The sequence below is a fragment of the Puma concolor genome, chromosome A1 (genome assembly GCF_028749965.1).
Source record: "Puma concolor isolate L17-30 chromosome A1, mPumCon1.1.hap2, whole genome shotgun sequence".
NCBI classification, from domain to species: Eukaryota; Metazoa; Chordata; class Mammalia; order Carnivora; family Felidae; genus Puma; species Puma concolor.
In genome coordinates, this window is record NC_141667.1 from 68,411,454 (window position 1) to 68,433,332 (window position 21,879).

The window sequence follows — 21,879 nt, forward strand, 5'->3', positions numbered from 1 at the left end:
AGGGACAAATATGAGGTGTTCCAGAACTAGAAGAAGACCAGTGATACAAGATCGTAGCAAGAAAGAGGGTGATGAAGTGGGATTGGTAGGGTTCACATTACATAGGGCCTAGCAGCCTGGGGTGGGCCACATAGATGATACTGTTAAGAATTTCAAGCGTGGACGTGATAGGATCTGACTGAAGAGCTGGGTTTTGCAAGGGGTGGAGGAGTCAATAGTTGTATTTGGGATAGGTGAAGCTTAAGATGCCCAGTGGACATCCAAGAAGAGACGTTAGGTGAATAGTTTGGGCTCCTGAAAGGCTAGAGTCACATTTAGGAATCCCTAGGTTTTTAAAGTCATGAGATTTTAGGGGTTTTAAGGTTGTTAGGGAGAAATAGACTATAAATGCAGAATAAAAAGGGCAAGGCTGCCATGTGCAGCTGTGCTAGCTGTGTGAGTTGGGCATAACCATGCAGTGGCGCTGAGCAGGGAGTCTACAGCCTACTTACTTCATAATCCCTGGGGTTGGCTTGGCTCCTCTGTGCCAAGTAACATGTTAGTTAAAGCTGTGTTTGGAGCGCCTGGGTGGCTCAGTCAGTTAAGTGTCTGATTTCAGCTTAGGTCATGATCTCATGGTTCGTGAGTTCAAACCCCGCATTGGGCTCTGCACGGACAGCTCGGAGCCTGGAGCCTGCTTCGGATTCTGTGTCTCATTCTCTCTCTGCCCCTCCCCGACTGGTGCTCTGTCTCTCTCTGTCTCTCAAAAATAAATAAATGTAAAAAAAATAAAATAAAGCTATGTTTGTGTTCAGTTACTAGAACAGACTTTAACCAAACCCTAGCTAAACCACCTGTGTACTTTAATTACTACAGCTTCAGAGTATGTCAGATTTAAGATTTTATTTCAAGATGAAATGATTCCCTAGTCTGAACAGTGATACCTCACTTATGCAGATGCTAGGAATGTGTAGGGAGCAACTTCAGCTATCTGAAATGTCAGCAGAAATTGCTAAGAAAGAACAAGTGTCTCCTGGGCCACACAAAATCGATGTCTTAGGTCCCATTCATAGGATTCAGCCCTTTTCTCATAGGATCTGTCAGTCCTGAGACCTTGGTTATTTTCATTTTAGGAAATTGGAAAGGAAGAGAGAGTAGATTATACCATTTGATGGGAAGAGTGTCAACCAGTTTGCAGACAAGCTTTAAAACAGGAGTCTAGGGGCACCTGGGTGGCTCAGTTGATTAAATGTCCAACTTTGGCTCAGGTGATGATCTTGCAGTCTGTGAGTTCATGCCACGCGTTGGGCTCTGTGCTGACAGCTCAAAGCCTGGAGCCTTCTTTGGATTCTGTGTCTCCCTCTCTCTCTGCCCCTCCTCTGCTTGCTCTCTCTCTCTCTCTAAAAATAAATAAACATTAAAAAAAATTGTTTTTAAACAGGAGTCTGTCTCCTGGCCAAAAGTATTTGCATTCTTCCTGCATGTAAAATGCACCTGTCCTCCCAAGGTCTCCCCAAATCTCATTTATGATGAGATTTGGAGGTCATACTTGAGGTCCACGTTTTCATCAAATCAGGCTCTGGTATTGTTCTTCAAGTTAAAACCCTTAAGTATGGTTCCTCTCAATCTGAAGACCTGTGAATTAAAGGGGTAAGAAAGATAAATTCACACCCTCCCACGCTACTATTTAACACATAGGTAGGATAACTGGAAAGACACTTTCATTTAGAATGGGGGGAGACAGGCACATAGCAGTCACCCACCTGTAACAGTCCCAAAATCCAGCCAGGCACATGTAGCCTTTTCTTTTAATTAGAGCTTGGTCTTACTGCCTAGGAGTGTTCACGTGTTGATTGGCTTGGCTGGGCTTTTGGTTCTGTTCTCTGAATTTTTCTTCCCTTTCCATGAAAAGTGGTGTGTGTTAGCAGCTAAGTAGTGTTCTCAGCCTGCTTTTGCCTGTCGAGGATTGGAGGTCCAAAAGCCTCTTTTCAGTGTGTAGTGTCTCTGTTCCTTTAGATGAGGCCAAACTAATTCTGTTTAAAAACACTGTGTATTTCTTTTTTTTTTTTTTTTTTTTTTTTTTTAATTTTTTTTTTCAACGTTTATTTATTTTTGGGACAGAGAGAGACAGAGCATGAACGGGGGAGGGGCAGAGAGAGAGGGAGACACAGAATCGGAAACAGGCTCCAGGCTCCAAGCCATCAGCCCAGAGCCTGACGCGGGGCTCGAACTCACGGAGCGCGAGATCGTGACCTGGCTGAAGTCGGACGCTCAACCGACTGCGCCACCCAGGCGCCCCGTAAAACACTGTGTATTTCTTATTAATTGATTTATAATCAGCTCTGTTAGACAAAGGCAACACCCACAAACCACTTTGAAATAACCTCTTCTATACCTGAAATTCCTTGTGAGGCTTTTAGCGAAGAATGCCCTTAAGATTCCTAGAAGACCTTTTGCTAGTTTGAAAGGGTCATATTTGATCTCTTTGAGAATTAATAAAATTTTAGTTACATCCATGGTTTCCTGACAGCACTCTGGATTCAGTCTTTGCCCAGAAGCCATTTCTTAATTGTAGCACACTGTTTGCTACAGGATAAACCTAGGGATGAGAGTTTTATTTTCAAACCCAGTAAGACCTGGATCCTTTATATTTAACAGTTCTTTTCAGCTTATCTCTCTGCTCTTGGATTTCATTGGAGGCAGCAAAAGAAGTCAGTTTGCACTTTGAACAGTCTGCCTGCACATCTCCTTATCTGGATCATCCAACTCATTAGGGACATCTTTTATTTTCCATGTTGCCACAGGCAACAGAATTGCTAAATTCTTTGTCCTAGTGAGGGTCCTCTTTCTTCTTGCTTCTAACAGCTTTCTCTTTGCTTTCCTTTAGGCCCTCCCAGCAGCCTTCTTGAGGGCCCCAAGGCTTTCACTTACACTCTCCTCCAGGTCCTTCCTGCTGCCTCATGCAAAAACACGAGGTGGAGAGTGAGGCCAGATCCTGCAGGGCCTTATCAGCCATCATAAGGACTTTGGATTTTACTTTGAGTGAGAAGAGAAACCACTGCAGGATGTTGAACAGAAGTGTAAAGTGATCTGATCTCTGTTTTAACAGAATTCCTTTCAATGCACAGGTAGATGGAGGGCTTACCAGTAAAGGGGTTGCCAAAGAAATCCAGGTAAACTGGGATGACCGCTTGGATCTGGGAGTGGTGAGAATTTACCAGATTCTGTTTACGTTTTCAACATAGAGCCAACAGGATTTGCAGATGGATCAAAGAGATAGACGGTAAAGAGGTTTTGACCAGAGCCAATGGAGGACTGTTTCGTCATACATGAGGATGCGGGAGACTGCAGGAGAACTGGTTTTTCTAGGAGGGATTAGAACCATCATTTCCCTTTTGGACTTGTAAAGTTTGAGATTCTGATAGACATTTAAGTGGAAATGTCAAGTAGGCAGCTGGATTCTGGGGACAGTTCTGGTCTGGCTATGCATTTGGGAGTTGTCGGTACATAGATGGAATTTAAAGCCAGGAGCCTTGCTGTAAGTATGAGCCTGGGGCAGTCTAGCTTTCCTCCTGCTTAAAGAGATAATGAGCAACCAGTAAGGGAAATTGTGAAGGTGTATATGGCCTGTAAGGTGAGAGCAGAAGCCATATGGACAGGTGTCCTAGAAACCACATGACAAATGCCTTTCAAGGGTGAAGGCGTCCATCACTCGATTTAGCAGTAGGTGGCGGAATGTGTTCTAAAGGGAGTTCAAGAGGGAGGAGAGCAAACATAGTATAGAATAACCATTTCTTCCCCAGAGATTTAAAATGCAGAAGTGAAACGGGCAGATATTGGGGTCAAAAAGACCTTTTATTTATTTATTTTTTAATTATGGGAGAAATAAAGGCATGAATTGTGCTAGGAATGATTTTATAGAAAGGGAAACTTCAGTCCTGGAAAGGAAGCAGAAAGTTGCTAGAAAAATGTTCCTGAATAGTGGAGAAGGGATGAGGTTCAGTGGAGCAGGGACAGCTCATCTATAGTGATAGAAGACATCAGCACAGATGCAGGCAGGTTTGGTAGATGTCATGAGAAGCCATGCTCATTGTCTTCCAACTGCTTCAAGTTTCTCTGTGAAATAAGCAAGGTCATCAGTTCAGAGTATGAGAAGAGGAGAGGAGAAAGTGTGGAGTTACCTAGGCAAGTGAAAGAATAAAATGTGGTAGGGTTCTCGGTTCCCCTGGGTTATTGATAATGAATTTAAAATGAGCCCATCTAGGAGTGCCTGGGTGGCTCAGTTGGTTAAACATCTGACTCCTGATTTCGGCTCAGGTCATGATCGGTTCAGTTCGTGAGCCCTGCATTGGGCACTGCCCTGATAGCGTAAGCCTGCTTGGGATTCTGTCTCCCTCTCTCTCTCTGCCCCTCCCCTGCTCATTCATTCTCTCTCTCTCTCTCAAAATAAATAAAAATAAACTTAAAAATAATTACAAAATGAGCACATTTGTGGCTGTACAATTTGAATCTCCGTTTATGGCCAGCCTCCTAGGTGCTGGCGTAGGGAAGATAGAGAGGTAGAGGGCTTTTTTCAGTGGATATTAGGGAGGGAAGATTGTGCCAGGGAAATGAGGAAGACTGGAAGTGACACCTTTGCCTGGCATGTGATGCAAGTGAGGACATGGGTGTGGGCTGGGAAGGAGGGACTGTGAACAGGCAGTAGGATGACTGAATTGTGTGTCCTAATGGAATCAGAATTTTAGAGGGAGTGAGCTGAGAAAGGAGGAATTGGCAGTTGAGGGTAAGAATCTTGAAACTGAGGTTATATGTTCCTATCCAGACAGTGCCCCAGAGAGTGGCTTGACCTTAGGTTAACATGGAAGGGGGGTCAGTTTCTTGGGTCTTCTGTTCTATAATTTGGGGCAGGTTGTTTAAATATTCAGTGTTTCAGTTTCCTTATTTGCAAAATGACAATTATAGTAGTTCCTACTTCATACAGTTATAAGAGGATTAAATGAATAAATACATGCAACATCTTCAACAGTGCCTGGCACATGGTAAACATTTAATAACTGTTGTCTGTTACTATTATCCTTTTTTTTTTTTTTTTTTAACCATTATTTCTAGAACTCTTAGATTGGTGCCAGGGTCCATGGATGGGAACTAAGGAATAGTCCCTGGGGCCAATGACACCTTATGAGGAGCCAAATGAACCAATAGTGAGACATTGGAATCCACTTTCATTGAAAAATGAGGTCTAATTACAACCTACCCTCCCCCCAATCCCATGTAGATCGTTCAGTTTCAGGCCCTTATTTCTGTTGCTGCTGTGACTTAGCTCCATTATGGTGGTTTTACCTGAGGAGCTACAGCTTCTGTGATTCATACCAAGGAGCAAATTAAAATCACATTCTGTTCATGTTGCTTAGAGGTCATGGGATCCGTCTACAGAGGCACTGGGAAAAGCACAAATAGCTATCACAACAGTGCTGGATTTCTTAGAACATATGTGCAAATTATGTCGACTCCTCAAACTCCCTAGGAATGAACTGTAGTATCATTTTTTTGTGGCTCTGTTGTCCCCTATGGATGGTCAATTCTTTTTATACTACTCCCTTAGATCAAGAGATTGCTTTTTTTTTTTTTAACTGACAAAAACTGTGTGTGCTTTTAAAACCTTTTTTGATCTCCAGGAAACATTATTAAATATCATTGTAGCATTCTTAAAATCTCCAAAGAGAATCAGCATTACAGCCAGTGTGAAATAAGATGCAGCAAAGTTTTTATTATTTTATGTTGTCCTTGCTTTATCTAAAAATTTTTAGGGCTTGTTGTACCGTTAGAACTCTAGGACTCGCCGAAAGAACAGTTGTCAGATGAAAGGTCGGACTGTGAATTTAATATATATCTTCTGAAGGTTAGGATATTGATTTACTGGATAGTGTTAGAGTTTTAAGATCTAATTCCAAGACTGTTACCTAGGAAATTGATGAAATTGAGACATTATCAGCCAAGGTGAATGAAAGACGCTCAGGGCATTTAGCCAAGACTGTCAGAGAGTAAGAAGGAACTTGGGCCTGTCTGTCATTTCTTCCCAGGTCACATAAATGCTGTTATTAGGATTGATAGGACTGAAGAGGTAAGAACACCTAACTGCTCGCCTCTTGTACCCTGGCAGAGGGCCAGAGCCAAAGAGGGCTACTGTCTTGACTCCTTAGTGACTGTGTCTTGGGGCTGTAGTCTGTTCATATTGTCTTGTGTGAGGAAGCTGACAGTAGGAATTAGAAAGAGAGATGGTTCCATTTTGGTTAACTGGTACCATTCTACAAAGGAGGATCTAATCCAGCTTGTGAGGATATACAAATTACAGGATATAAATTTGAAATAGCAGGGTAAGGGGAAAGAAGGGGAAGAAAGTGATAGATTTTTCTAGAGAACGAACTGCTTAAATGTTGAGAGAGAACGAGAGATGAGGCTGTCTCTCCTTCTGACCATTGAGGTAGGCAAGTAGGCTTTACACCAAAGCGCAATTCAGAAAAGCCACTCTCTGCAGCCCAGCCCCAGAGTGGACAGTGATCTGCTCTCTGCTCCTCCCTCCCCCCAACCCAGAGCAGATGGAAAGACTGGATGCACCTTTTCTCTTAGTGGAAGTCCTCTGTGAATGTTGGTTTCTTAGCTGAGTGTTTGTTAGCTATTGGGCAGTGCTGATTTCAATGCCATGCTTAGCTGTAAAGGACTTGGAGGAATACCTTCTATGTTGTCACTTAAAAATGCTTTAAGATTTTAGGGACAGCTGGGTGGCTCAGTTGGTTAAGCGTCCAACTTCAGCTCAGGTCACGATCTCACAGTCCGTGAGTTTGAGCCCCGCATCAAGCTCTGTGCTGAAAGCTCAGAGCCTAGAGCCGGCTTTGGATTCTGTGTCTCCCTCTCTCTCTGCTCCTCCCCTACTCGTGCTCTAACTCTGTCTCTCAAAAATAAATAAACGTTAAAAAAATTTTTAAAAATGCTTTTAGATTTTAAAAATGTATTTATGAGTTGCTGAGTTGGTAGACATCATCTTTATAAAAAGGCTCTGTTCTCCATTTCTGTATTTTGGAAAAGTTTTTTATTCATGAACTTCTATTCAAAGTTTTTCTCTTCAGTGATGACTTCCTACACTTAACCTGCAGAACTAGTGTTTTTAGTATATAATTTTGTCATCTCCTATGTATTCATCTCGTATACATTATTATCTCACTTAGCATATTGTATTGTAATTCTATGTCTGTGTCTCTTGCTAGATGGTGACTGCCTCACGGCTGAGTCTTTGTTACCCCATATGCCCCAGGATAGGGTCTGATATGACATAGAGCACAGAGTGCTCTGATATGACATAGAGCATAGAGTGGGTATTCCATAAATGTTGAATGAATAATATCCCAGTTTTAGAGCCTACATACGTTCTGAATGTAGGCCTCAAAACTGGAGTATCGTGTTCATTGGCAAATTCTTGTGCCCTTTTTACTTTTGGGTTAGGGGTAGCCGCCTGATGTGTTTTGTGGTGATCAGACACGTGCTATGTTTGATGGCTTTTTGATAATGAGCCGTGGCAAGGGCCATTATAGTATGACTCCTTGGTTCCAAGGTCATTTCTTTCTCTTGGTTGAGTGTAAGTGGGTTTTACATTTTAAGATGTTAGCTTGTGAAACTGGTGGCTCATGTTTATTATTTATGTTCTGGTGCATTTATCATCGTCTGACCTCTGTAACCCCTGGTTTCCATTTGAATCAAATAAGATTTGTGCGCGGCGAGCGCTGGATTGACGCCTAGCATATCTAATGTGCACTGAGCTGATTGAACAGCATTTGACTGTCCTGCTACCCTTTTTTTTTTTTTTTTTTTGCTGCAGAATTGTAATTTCTAACTCATCTCAGAAGCTTCATTGTACTTTTCACCACACAAATCTGATTGCTCTCAAAGAAAGAGGTTTATTTTGAAATTATATAGATTATCATTGATGGGAAATTTTTGTCATGTTAATGAGTCTTTATTAGATTTAGTTAAAAGCTTCCTGTTTTTTGTTTTTTTTTTTTTTTTTTTTTTTTTTTTTTTGTGACTTAAAAGCATCCTGGAAGGAAAGCAAAACCAAAAATGAATTAGTTTAAAGAATCTTTTTGTAAAGTTTGTTTTCTTGGGATGATGATGTTAGGAGGAGAGAACAGGAAGCTGTCCTCAAACTTCAGTTTCTTTTTAGTTTCAAGTTGAGATTAGACAGAAAACAGTAAGACCAGTGGCCCATTCCATCCCCTCCTTTCCTGTCCCAAGCACTTGGTAAGGCTTCATGTGTAGATGTTATGTAGGGCTGAAACTAAGACCTCATACTATGTGTGTCTAGGGAAATGGAGAGAGCTTCTAATGGCCAGTAACCCTCAACAACTTAAGGTGGCTGACACCTTGATTTTGGCTTTGGAGCAGAGAAACTTTGCTCCAAGAAATCTAGAACTTGGAGATGATAAATGGACATTGTCATAAGCCTCTAAGTTTGTGATAAGTTGTTATGACAGCAATAGAAACCTAATGCAAGTGTTTATGGTTATTTGTGTGTGTTTTCCTTGGTTTTATCCTCTTTGGAAAAATCCAGGAATAGTCAAAACTTTTTATTAAACATGAATGGCAAGAAACATTCCATCCACCTGTTTCCATGTTATAGGAAGCATCCATAACTTTATATACTTAGAGGGAAAGGGTCTGCTCTGTGTTCAACACACAGCTTAACATTTGGATTGATTGCACTCTATTTGGATAAATCAGCGTTTCCCTAGGATCCATTATTATAACACCAAAACCATATCTCCTTAGTAGTCACTGTGAGCTCTGAAAGCAGTTAACAGATCCTGGCCTCTGTTCCAAATGCCTTTATTTTAAAAGTGAGTGATTCTACACCTTTAAAAATTGAGAAATGATAAGGATCAGAATAATGAGAATTGTGTTACAAGTGACTACACTTACATATATTGGTTACTTTACCTTTTAAAAACATTGAAAAACAGTAATTGCTGTATGAGTGGAAAATCGTGAAGATGATACATACAGGGGATAGAGTTCAGTACTGTAATAAAATCATAATAATATGACTATGACATACATTTAGTGTGAATAATTGTTCTAGGAATAAGAGGTGAGGGGGTTGTATAAGATATTACAATTACACTGTATACTTACTGCTATTATTATACAACAGATCAGGTACTTCTCCCCTCAGTGAAGGGGCAGGGAAAGGGGAACCCGGCAGGAAGATTGTCTTGGATCCTTCTGTGACCTGTGATTCCTGACCCAGAGGTGTCAGGAGAGTGTGAATGTTTTCACCATGGTAAACACAAAAGTGCTGGGAATAAAGTGGCTCAAGGTGAACCAGCTCCTATTCCCTGTTGTGAGAATTGCCTCTACATTGAGGAATGTGTGAAAATGGAAACTGGTCAGTTTGGCCCTTGGGACCTCCAACCCTTGACCCGCAGGGCACCGGAAGCCCTTCTGCTGTGCACTTCTATGGGAGACCCCGATGCTCCCCCCTGTGCTTTATTGCTTCTTCCTTGCTGTTCCCCCACATGGAGGGGCAGGGATAGAGGATTGTTCCTTTTTTTCTTTTTTTTAAGTGATTTTATTTCACAAAAGTAAGATTTAAGGAAGGCCTCTCACCAGGGCCAAAAATTCTCCTATTACTATCTAAATTTCTGTGCCTCAAAGATTAACTTGAATTCATAAACAAGTACCTTAGACTGGCTAAAGACATTTAATAAGAATTTGACCCTCAGACCTTAATAATAATCATCACTAGTATGTGCTGCATATTTAGTATGAACCAGGGACTATTCTAAAGACTTTAGGAATTCATGTATTTAATCCTCACAGCAAGCCTATGAAGAATGCTTGGAGAAGTCAAGTAACTTGTTCCAGGTTCCATGGTGATGATGAAGGAAGAGCCAGGACCAAATCCAGCTGGGTCTGCTCTGGGACTCAGACCCTCAGCCACTGTGCTGAGTTGCCTTTCCTGGATACTTGATAAGGATTTGATTTAATTTGTTTGCTTTCTTCCTAATATCTAGCAGTACTACCTGTAAGGGAGGGGACCGCAAGTGAAGAGGGTGAGGGCATTTGAAGGAGAAATGGCTGTAGGGCGGTTGTGATGGGACTTTGGAAAGAGACTTGGGGAGCATTCTCTGCAGCCATTGTTTTCCTGCTCATCAGCATCTTGAAATTACTGACCTTATAATCAGCATGAGAACTTAACCAAGAACCTACAACTACTGTTTCTCTTCTCTGCTCCTCTCTGAACATCAACATCATTTTTCTTTTAGTGTTCTAGTCACAGAAAGCTCTTAAGTATATTTATGTATATATGTAATAAGCTAAATATTTATTAAGCATTTAAATTTCATTTCAAATAACACTTGACAAATATTCTTAAAGTGAAGGCCAATGAAAAACAACTAATGTCTATAATCACCCTTTTTTTCCCCCTCACAGTATTGGCTGGATCCTGCAAAAACCCTTGCTGAACACAAAGAACTAATCAACAGTAGGTATTTGATGTTAATTTTTTTTTTTTCAACGTTTATTTATTTTTGGGACAGAGAGAGACAGAGCATGAACGGGGGAGGGGCAGAGAGAGAGGGAGACACAGAATCGGAAACAGGCTCCAGGCTCTGAGCCATCAGCCCAGAGCCCGACGCGGGGCTCGAACTCACGGACCACGAGATCGTGACCTGGCTGAAGTCGGACGCTTAACCGACTGCGCCACCCAGGCGCCCCTGATGTTAATTTTTTTAAGGGGTGCCTTGAAAATGATACAATGTCTGTGATTAGTTGGATGCAGAGATATGCTTTAGTGCTACAGGAATGAGTACTAGTACTCGAGTACCAGAATATGGAAATGGGTGTTGTGTGCATTGCCAGACTCTGACTCCAAACCCCGATTAAATTTTTGGGTATAAAGAAACTGAGTGGATCTAAATATTGAATTTGGCTTGGGTATGCCTGTGCTTGACTTGTCAGTGATTTTTAAAATTTTCTTGTCTTTAAAATTTCACGTTAAAACGTAGAGAGGCATTGATTTGGAAGAAAAGGTGGATATCTGACCTTCTAAAGAGCTTGAGTTTCTTGGGTTAAGGAGTCGTTTTGTCATTCACACTCTTATTTGCTGAGGCAGTAATTAAGGACTGCCCTTATGTCCTGAAAGATTTCTATGAGTGCAGAAAGGATCCATCTGTTTATAGGGGCTACCTTTTAGTTTTAGCAATATGAATCTTATTAGGTAACTGAGAGTATAATTAAGGTTATACTCCATAACACAGATTTTTATTTATAAAAGTATATGCCCGTGTGCACATTCATGCGATCCTTAAGTATGTGAAAGGGTAGTTATATTTTAATTATCCTTTTAAAAATATGATAAAATATATAACATAAAATGTACCATGTTAACCACTTTTGAGTGGCATTAAATACATTCATTGTGCAACCATTACTACTTTCTCCAAAAATTTTCCATCATCCCAAACTGAAACTTTGTACTCATTAAACTATTTTGCTTTAATGTGAAAATTATTTCTAATAAGATGTAGTAGATTCATTGGGCCTGTATGACTCCCCATTCTGAATCTGTACTTCATGTGTTTATATAATGGCTTATTCATGGTGATAAAATTGGTCGCTTCACGGACCTCAAGGGCAGGAACAAAGCTGTGCCTCAGAAAGGAATTAGAAACTAGGAATTGCAAAACTATCAGGAACTCAGCAAGTACTATTTCTCTGAACATTAGCATCATTTTTGTTTCTCTCTGTTTATCCATGTCTATGGGGGAAGCCTCCACAGTTTCCAGGTTATAGCTGTAGCCACAGGCAGACTTGACTGGCTGTCTCTGAATGCAGGTCCCAGTTCTATGGGAGGGTACATCTGACTAGCCCAGTTTGAGTCAGGAACTCACCTCAGTCTATTCGGCCATGTCTGGGCTTCTTCAAGGTCAATACAAACATAGCTGCTAGGGGGCATTCTGGATGAGATTGTGCAGTGGTTTCAGAAACGTGGGCTTGGGGCCAGCCTGTGGGGGTGAGAAAGAACCCTCAAAATATATACCTTAGGTATCACCAAGTTCTGCCTACTCAGCCTACGCAGGAGTAAGTCGTAATTCATAAGGGGTTCATGACTTGCCATGGGTGAGAAGCTAGTTGGTAGCAGGTCTTCTGATTTCCAGTGCTTCTGTATTTCTAGTCCTCTTCCTGAATGAGCTGCCTACTAAAGGCCAAGAGGGGAGGGATGAGGATGCAAGGACTGAGCTATGAATGCAGGCAACTTCCATGAGGTATCTGCATATAAATGGTGGGAGTGCCAATTTAAAAAGTGCCATCCTTCAGGATGTAGAAATCTGTACTTCCCTCCAAAATTCAGGTATAGTAATAAATATAGTAAATCTATCTTTTTCAACCAAATACTTAAAATAAATACCAGTTTAAAAATTAGAAAAATGTCAGGAATGATTATTTTAAAACAAACTCACAGGGTTTTTATTAATAAGTTGAGATTTCTATCCAAGTGGTGAAGAAAAGTGTAAATTATTTAGGGTACACTATTGGTGTTCCTAAGTACGTTTGAAGTATTTATTTCTTCACATGGTATGAAATATTCTTTTTAAATATCTATAATCTGTATAATTGCTTTTTAATCCTAAATAAATATCTTCCTATCAAAAATTTGATGCATAGTAAGAATAAAACACCGATAGTAAAGGAAGATGATGTAACTAAAGAATACATGATCTTTATATTTCATCTCATGAAATAATTTGATAATTAATGAAGGAAAATGGCTGTCATGCCTCAAGTAGATCAGTCAGAAAGAATGTCTGTAATAATGATGGAGTATTTGCTAATTACCAGGATTCTCATGGGTAAGTTTTGATTTTTCTTGATATTTCTTGATATTTCTCCTTCTCATTGAAGACTTACTATTATTAAAGGCCTTGAAATTAGTCACAAAAGGTATAGTAGAGGATTTCCATTTTCTTTTTTTTTTTTTTTAATTTTTTTTTTTTCAACGTTTATTTATTTTTGGGACAGAGAGAGACAGAGCATGAATGGGGGAGGGGCAGAGAGAGAGGGAGACACAGAATCGGAAACAGGCTCCAGGCTCTGAGCCATCAGCCCAGAGCCCGACACGGGGCTCGAACTCACGGACCGCGAGATCGTGACCTGGCTGAAGTCGGACGCTTAACCGACTGCGCCACCCAGGCGCCCCAAGGATTTCCATTTTCTCACTTCTGTATTTTTTGCTAAACTAAACAATATTAACTTACTTTACATGAATATTTCTTAAAGGTAGATTCTGTTGAAAGAGGTTCAACATAATAATAACTTAGGAGTTTTCTTCATCAGTGCCTAATATTTATAGTCAGTCTTAGAACAGGAAGCCAAAAAAGAGTGTCCTTTTCCATAGCCTTAGATTGATCTATAAAACAGTGATGTGTGTGAAAGTATTTGCTTACTCTGAAGGCATTATAATTCTTTTCCCTGAGAGGCTATAAGGAATAGTGGCCATAAAGCACTGAACTCTAGGTATTAGCAAACTTGCTTCTCAACCTTGTGATCTTGGCCATGTTGTTTACCACTTTGGATATTTACCTGTCTTCCCTATGTTACCAGGTGGTTTTGCAAAATCACATGCTTACGGAACGTTTTTATACATTATCAAATGCAGTCAAATAGTAGTGATGCCTTATATTTACAACACAAACCATTTTATATGCAAGTGGGAAATAGCTGATTTGAGCCAAAAGTCCTTAAAGAAAATTTGCCAAAACTGAATGTTTTTAATTGTGTATTTTTTGAACTTCTGCTTAACTGCTCATCATTAAGCACGTTTGAAGCGGCGAGGCTTGGTCAGTAGGGTGTAATCTGTCACGCTGCAGAGAATAAAAGCAACTCTGGAATCTGGACAGGGCCTTCTTCCCTTTGTGCACTGTCTCCACAGCATCTGTGCTCCTCCTGGCCCCTAGATCCCAGCCCCCCGTGGCCTGCAGGCACAGGCGGACCCATCTGCTCAGCAACACAGAGCTGACTGACAGAGATGGATCAGCAGACGGTGGACTTCCTGGTTCTTCTAAATATTTAATAATCTGTGCCTCCCTGACATCGATGTTCAGGGGTAAAGGTGTATTTGTCAGAAATATAAACATAGTGATTAAGTGATCATAGAAATTAAACATATGGAATCAACTCTAATGCTAAAAAATTATAACAAAAAATTTTTAAATCCAGTTTTTAAAAAAGCTCTAGCTTAAGGAACACCTTGTCCAGAAAGGCATAGATGAGGGGAGAGGAGCAAGGCCCTACTGTTGTATGCCAGGAACAGGGCTTCCACAGACACAGCACATGTGTGTCATGATAACAATAAATAATAACAAAATTTGTATATTAAAAATGCATTATGACTTTATGACCTGTTCAGCTTAACTTCCTTTCCCCAGCCTCTAAATTTGTCCCTTTTTTTTACTCAGTAAAAATGAAAATAGACTGGGGTTACTTTGTGTCAGTTACACACTGTCAGAGACTTGGGGTCACAATATGTAAGTAGAAATATTTTTACTGACATGTATACTTGACATCCTTTTTTTGTGTGGGAGAGCTTTTGTTGAAGAAAAAAATTAGAAATTATGACCACTGATTAATATACCGGGTAAGAAATACATTTTAAAACAGATTTAATATAAGATCTAGTTACTACACTGCACAGAAGTTTTGGAAACAGTACAGGTTAGATTCAGACCCTCTGAAATAGAAATATGTCTAGTGAGAGCATAATATGATGTTTTTGGCACCCAGGGGGCTTGTGTACTCTTGCACAATATGAATGCTGAATTATATTTTATGTTTCCCCATGTAAGTACATGGGGAAGTAAGTACAATTCCAGCTTTATTCCATATATATATATGATATTTGTGCACATTGTTTTTTTTTTTTTTGGTATTTGTGCACATTGTTCTTCTGTGTGTAGTAAATGACTGAGATGAGAAATGTCTTCTTAAATATATAAGAACACATTCTCAGGGGCGCCTGGGTGGGTTGGGTGTCTGACTCTTGATTTCAGCTCAGGTCTTGATCCCAGGGTCATGAGATTGAGCCCTGCATCAGGCTCCATGCTAAGTGCGGAGCCTGCTTGAGATTCTGTCTCTCCCCCTCACTCTGCCCCTCCCCTGCTTGCTCTCTCTCTCTCTCAAAAAAAATTTTTTGTAATAAATAAAATTTAAAAACCCACATTCTTAGATTCAGAAAAGTTTAGGAATGAGACAAATATTGCTTATAATCCTACCACATAGCCTCACTGATGATCTTTTTTTTTTTTTTAAAGGGTAGAGATACATATGGAAAGAAAATTATTAGTTTTTCTAAGAGTGGAATTTAAGTGTTCTCACACACAAATAAAAAAAAGTAAATATGTAAATATGTGAAGGACAAATGTGTTATAGGCGAATCCTTTCATAATGTTTACATATAGCAAATCATCACATTGCACATTTTAAATGTGTTGCAATTTAATTTGTCAGTTATACCTCATGAAAGCTGTGGAAAAAAAGTTTCCAGTTCTGCTTCTCAAAGTTTGCCAGTGTCTTTTCTTGTGTATTCTTCTAGGGTGGAATACATATTTTCATAGATAATTTCTTCTTCACAAAAGGGATATTTCTGCCATCAGAAATAGATTAGAAATCTTTCCCAGTCAGCACATGGAGTTCTCTCTCTGCCCATTTAAACAGTTGCAGGGTGCCATATATACTTCCTGTGGTTGACATAAACGGTCCACCTGATGCTAAGCATTTAAGTTTGGATACTATATCCGTTTATTTGTATCAGCTTTTTACAGATGCATATTTTTGTACTTTTTGCAATAGTAATAGGTGGGTGGTTTAAAAACCATTTGTTTTATCATTAACTTTTCTTCATTATGAAGAAAAATACATGTATGTTGTAGAAAATGTGAAAATGGGAAAATTATGAATAAATAAAAACTGTGCATAACCTCACTAACCATAGATAAGAACTGGTAACATTCTGATATATTTGATCTTCTCTTTTTTTCCTGTGTTCATGAACACATAGATGTGTACCTACTTAAATACCAATAGTTGTCCTACTGTTACATAATTCTCAATCCTATTTTTTATTTTATATTTTCTTGGGTGTTTAAAAGTTCTTAGTATAATTTTTTTAAGTTTATTTATTTCTAGAGAGAGTGAGCAAGTGTGTGCATGGGGCAGGGGCAGAGAAAGGGAGAGAGAGAATCCCAAGCAGTCTCTGCACTGTCAGCGCAGAGCCTGGTGTGGGGCTTGATTCCAGGAACCACAAGATAATGGCTTGAGCTGAAATCAAGTCAGGCGTTGAGCTGACTGAGCCCCCGGGGGGGCCCCATGAGTGTAATTTTTAAACCAACTTTATTGAGGTACCTTTAACATATAAAAATTATATAAATTTAAGGTGCACAGTTGAATGTTTCAATATATGAGCCGGGCACGGTGGCACCTGCCTGTAGTCCCAGCTACTCAGGAGGCTGAGGCAGGAGGATCGCTTGAGCCCAGGAGTTCTGGGCTGTAGTGCGCTATGCCCATCGGGTGTCCGCACTAAGTTCAGCATCAATATGGTGACCTCTCGGGAGTGCGGGACCACCAGGTTGCCTAAGGAGGGGTGAACCAACCCAGGTTGGAAACGGAGCAGGTCAAAACTCCCGTGCTGATCAATATATGTATATATCATAAAAAGGTCATCACAATCAAGTTAAATAACTTATCTATCACCTCTGCATAATTGCGTGCATGCGTGTGTGTGTGTGTGTGTGTGTGTGTGTGTGTGTGTGTGTGTGTTTGCATGTTATCATTAACTGTAGACACCATGCTGTTCATTAGATCCCCAGGACTCACTCATCTAGCATAACTGAAACTTTGTACCCTTTGGCCAACATCTCCTCATTTCTCCCTCCCAGATTCCCTGGCAACCACCATTTTACTCTCTGCATCTATGTATGTGACTATTTTAGATTCCATATATAAGTGAGATCAGGCAGTATTATTTTTTCTCTGTGTCTGGCTTATTTCACCTTGCATAGTGTTCTCCAGGTTCATCCATGTTGTCTCAAATGAGAAGATTTCTTTCTTTTTTATGGCTGAATAATATCCCTGTGTGTGTGTGTGTGATGTGATGCGATATATATAGATAGTATCCATTAGTTCACTGATGGACACTTACGTTGCTTCTATGTCTTAGCTATTATGATTAATGCTGCCATGAACATGGGAGAGCACATACATCCCCGAGATCCTCATTTCATTTCCTTTGGATAAATACACAGTAGTGGGATTGCTGGATCATGTTGTAATTCTCTTTTTAATTTTCTGAGGATTTACCTACTGTTTTCCATAATGGCTGAACCAATTTACATTCCTAGCAACAGTATACAAGGGTTCCCTTTTGTCCATATCCTTACCAACACTTTTGTCCTATTGCTAATCGCCATTCTTACAGGCGTCTGGTGATATCTCATGGTTTTGATTTGCATTTCCCTGATGATTAGTGATGTTGAGTATCTTTTGATGTGTCTGTTGGGCATTTGTATGTCTTCTTTAGAAAAATGTCTATTCTGGTCCTTTGCCCATTTTTAAATTGGTTTGTTTTTTGCTATTGACTTGTAAGGGTTCCTCATGTATTTTGGGTATTAGCCCCTTATTGAATATGCAGTTTGCAAATATTTTTGGTGAGTGTAATTTTTAATAGTTGTATGATATTACACTTCTACTTTGACTAATTTTTAATATGAAATTTAACTTTTCTTATTTTAGCTGGACCTCCATATACTTTGTATTTTGGTATTAAATTCTATGCTGAAGATCCATGTAAGCTTAAAGAAGAAATAACCAGGTATAGTATTGACTTTGCTTTTGAACAATTCATGTATGGCATATACAGAGGGCTTTATTTAATACAAACTGGGGTCAAACATTTGGATGTGTGTCTACCTTGTTTTGTAATGCATCTCCACTGAGAGTTAAATTTAAACTAGCATTGCATGAGGAAGATCAGTGTCTGATGATAGATGTGTGTGAACAATGGCATGAACCCGGGTGACATGATGATAGATTTTGCATCTGCTGTGATGGGATATTTCTGTATCATTATTGTGAAGACTGCATTTGGCCTTTGTAGTCAGTAGCCGTTTGAACTGTGTAAAAGAAGGATATTTTGATACTCAGTTTGCATATGTAAATACAAATTTGAAGAGCCAGTTATTTCTCTTTATTTGGTTATAGCTTAAATGTGAGTTGTCCAGGGCTTTTGTTTATCTCCACAGGAAATGAAAAGATAATTGCTTTCAGTATAAAGGAGAAAAACAACAACAACAACAACAGGGTTTCACAGTGTATTCTTTCACCTTTGTCATCAAATATTTTATTTCAGTTATGGCAGAATTTCCAGTTGGTATTGATTATATTATTAAAAATAGTCCATGCCAACATTTGAAAGTGGCTTATAAAGAGCAGGCAGTAGTGTTAGGTTTTCACTGAACTCTACTAGACTGTATGTGGTAGCAAACAAAAGCATTTTCCCTGACTTAACTCTAAGTGGTCAGCTTTCTTAGTGAACCCGTATCACTGGCTCAAGGAAAGCTGAATGCGTTATTCAAAACCTTGGAAATTGTGTCTTTGATAACGAAGGTGGTCTGTGGTTTTGTTCCTATTCCATCCTTTCATGGTTTTCCTTAGATTCTTTTGTCTTGATTCTGGACTGCACTCAGAAGAGTGAGAAAAGAGGAGGCGAAGTGGACCTTTCCTGTGCTTCTCTGGAGTGCTGTAATTAGGCCTCATTTTTAGAACTGTGCCAAGCTTCATTCACATCTTCCATCTCCACTTTATAAAGGACCACTTTTAAAGGAGGGCTGTCCTGTGAGGCCTTCCAGGAACACACCTCTATGGGGGAAGGGCCGTTGTGTTGGGAAGGAATTAAGGAGAGGGGTCATATTTACATTAGAGCTTCGTGAATAATCTTTGCAGTTGAGGGATTTCTGAGTTATGGGCTCATGGGGAAACTGAGTCCAAGTGGTAAACACACACAAAGGCACACACACCCATGTTTGTAACTTATTAGGAAATTGCAAGGAAATAACATTTTATGAAAATACCAGGAAAGTCCTTCATTTTGAGGTTGTCAGTCACCTCTCTGTGCCTCACTTTCCTCAACTGTAAATTTGGAGATATACCTGTCTCATAAGGTTTTGTAAGCATGAAATGGTGTACTAAAAATAATGTAAAGCTTGTGTTAGTTGGCTGCATTTGGTCAGTAAGTGCTTGATAAATGGTAGCACTTACTATATCATTCTCTCCTCGCTCTAGCAGGTCAGTGGAGTTACATCTTGAGTGAGGGTTGGGTTCCAAAAGATACTCGATTTATTATTCATAAGGAGAGAAATGGGTGTTTTAGAATGCATTATTTTAAACCTGTTCACCTAATATTATGAACAGAAATTTCCCTTCAGAATCTACTACCAGCTCGTGAGCAGAATGTATAGATTTGTGGGTAACGTACAACCTCACGACATATTCCCTGCAATCTTCTTTGCCTCACATATTAGACCAGATCATGTAGCTAAGAACCAGATTACAGAGTTGGCTTCCAGCTAGTAACCATGACCTAAAATAATTTATTTTTATTGCCCAGAGCATATAGTTGAGCTTAGGTAAGTTTAATATGACTCAATATGATATCACTACATACTGATTTTTAGGATGTCCCGAAGATTAAGTCATTAATTTGCATGAATAGGTTCCTTTAAATGGATAGGCATCATGGACCTTACAAAGGGAGTCAATTGCATGAGATGATTTTGGCAAAAGTGAAACTAAAACCCAAACCCCAAATCTCCCAATATATGCTATGAAAGGAAAAGTGTACTTAGGTCAGCATTTGCAAGTTGAACATTTATCTTGCTTCAATTCTCTGGAAAACTCTTCTAGCCTACTGTGTATTGGCTCTTGGGTTGTTCGTAAGTTTTGACATGAAAATTAATGCTATCTAAAGTCTCTTCTCTTCATCGGCTCTTTAGATAATTTGTGTCCTCATGGTATCTGTTAAGCTTATTTTTAATTCTGATTCAAAATATTACAACAGCCTTCCACATATTTTGGATCATTTATAGCTCTGTATCCCCTGCACACTTGATAAGCATAACACATTTTGGTTAAGAAGACAGGCTTTGGGGGCGCCTGGGTGGCTCAGTCGGTTAAGCATCCGACTTCAGCTCAGGTCATGATCTCATGGTTCATGAGTTTGAGTCCCACGTTGGGCTCTATGCTGACAGCTCAGAGTCTGGAACCTGCTTCATATTCTCTCTCTACCCCTCCCCTGCTCATGCTCTCTCTCTCTCTCTCTCTCTCTCTCTCTCTCTCTCATAAATAAATAAACATTAAAAAAAAAAAAGGAAGACAGGCTTTGGAGTTAGATAGGCTGAGGTTTGCATCCTTGCTCTGCCACTCACTAGCTGTGTAAATTTGAGAAAACTATGTAACCTTTTAAAGTCTCCGTTTTCTCATCTGCAAAAACGAATTAAAGTATTTTTTCAAGAAGACAATGAAAGGAATATATAAGATGATACACAGGCCAAGTACTGACCCTAACACAAAAATATAATGTTCCATAGATGATAGGGGTAGTTGAAGTAAAAATAATGATAAGTACTTTATGTTTTCAAATTATTGATTAAGAAATTAGGGAGGAAAAGACCAGCTTGGATTGGAGCCCTGGGTTGGGTCTTCCAGCTTAAAGTCAGTCCACTAGTCACAACTTTCTGGGTATAGTTGTTCATTTAATTATGAATCCTCCTATGTCTGCCCTCTTGCCTACATTTCTTGAATTTGTGTGTAAGGACAGAACTCACTCATTCAGCTACCATCATTTAATAACTACATGGAGCACTGTGTCCAGTGCCCTGAGTACCAAGTAGATTCAGTAGTGACCCAAGAGAGAATTTCCGTCTTGCAAAGAGGGAGGACAGAGAGACTGTCTACTGCTTTGCTGGACGACCCTATCTGTGATGTCGCTGGAAGCTTTCTGAACCTTCAAGGATCTAAGAACAGTTTCTAAAAAAGAAAACAATGTTCCAAATGACTCGTTCATAATGGACACTCTTTAACTTCTAAACATTGGTATTTGGGGGTGTCTAGGTGGCTCAGTCGGTTGAGCGTCCAGCTTCGGCTCAGGTCATGATCTCATGGTTTGTGAGTTCGAGCCCCGTGTCGGGTTCTGTGCTGACAGCTCTGAGCCTGGAGCCTATTTCGGAATCTGTGTCTCTCTCTTTCTGCTCTTCCCCTGCTTGTGCTCTCTTTCTCTCTCTCAAAAATAAACATTAAAAATTTTTTTTAACATAGGTATTTGATTTTTTAATTTTGTTTTATAATGTTTTAGAGCAGCCTTTGGAGACTGAAATTAAGCTTATTTTTTTTTTAATTTTATTACTTTAATATGGAAATTCCTATTTTTCACTTTGTGAAGATTAGTTTGTTTTAGCTTCTTTACCAGCTGAATGGCCTGCAGCTACATGTTCATGTCCAGAGTTTCTGTCCCCTCTAAGTGAGGATAAGGGTTTTCGATACAACACAGTTGAGACAAGGGTCACATTCTGGGATGGATGCAAAAGAAATCTGTGAACCTTAAAGGATTATACAAATGTAAGGTGATATTATTGCTACTTGTTCCTGTATTGTAATCATGAGTTTTATACTTTGAGATGAAAGTGTTATTCCTGATTTTGCCACTTGAGAATCAATGTGTGCTTCCTCTACTATTTTTCTCCTTATTAAGCAATACATGCCATTTTCCCCTGCAATGTTCAATATTTTGTGTATCATAAA

General features: G+C 39.6%; 1 protein-coding gene and 1 non-coding gene across 9 annotated transcripts in view; both read left to right on the plus strand.

Moving 5' to 3' along the window:
• The window catches only part of EPB41L4A (erythrocyte membrane protein band 4.1 like 4A), a 255,704-nt gene that overhangs the window by 129,782 nt on the left and 104,043 nt on the right, over positions 1-21,879 (plus strand). For 7 of the 8 annotated variants that reach the window (XM_025924337.2, XM_086683617.1, XM_086683457.1 and 4 more), the window contains exons 3-4: positions 10,465-10,516; positions 17,818-17,896. In XM_025924337.2, coding sequence (XP_025780122.1) covers positions 10,465-10,516; positions 17,818-17,896 — 131 coding nt within the window. Of the gene's footprint in view, positions 1-10,464; positions 10,517-13,963; positions 14,891-17,817; positions 17,897-21,879 lie in introns of those variants that run through there. The other variant, XM_086683793.1, reaches the window with a different exon arrangement.
• LOC147584219 (signal recognition particle RNA) lies at positions 16,491-16,783 on the plus strand. Its single transcript, XR_015241503.1, has one exon.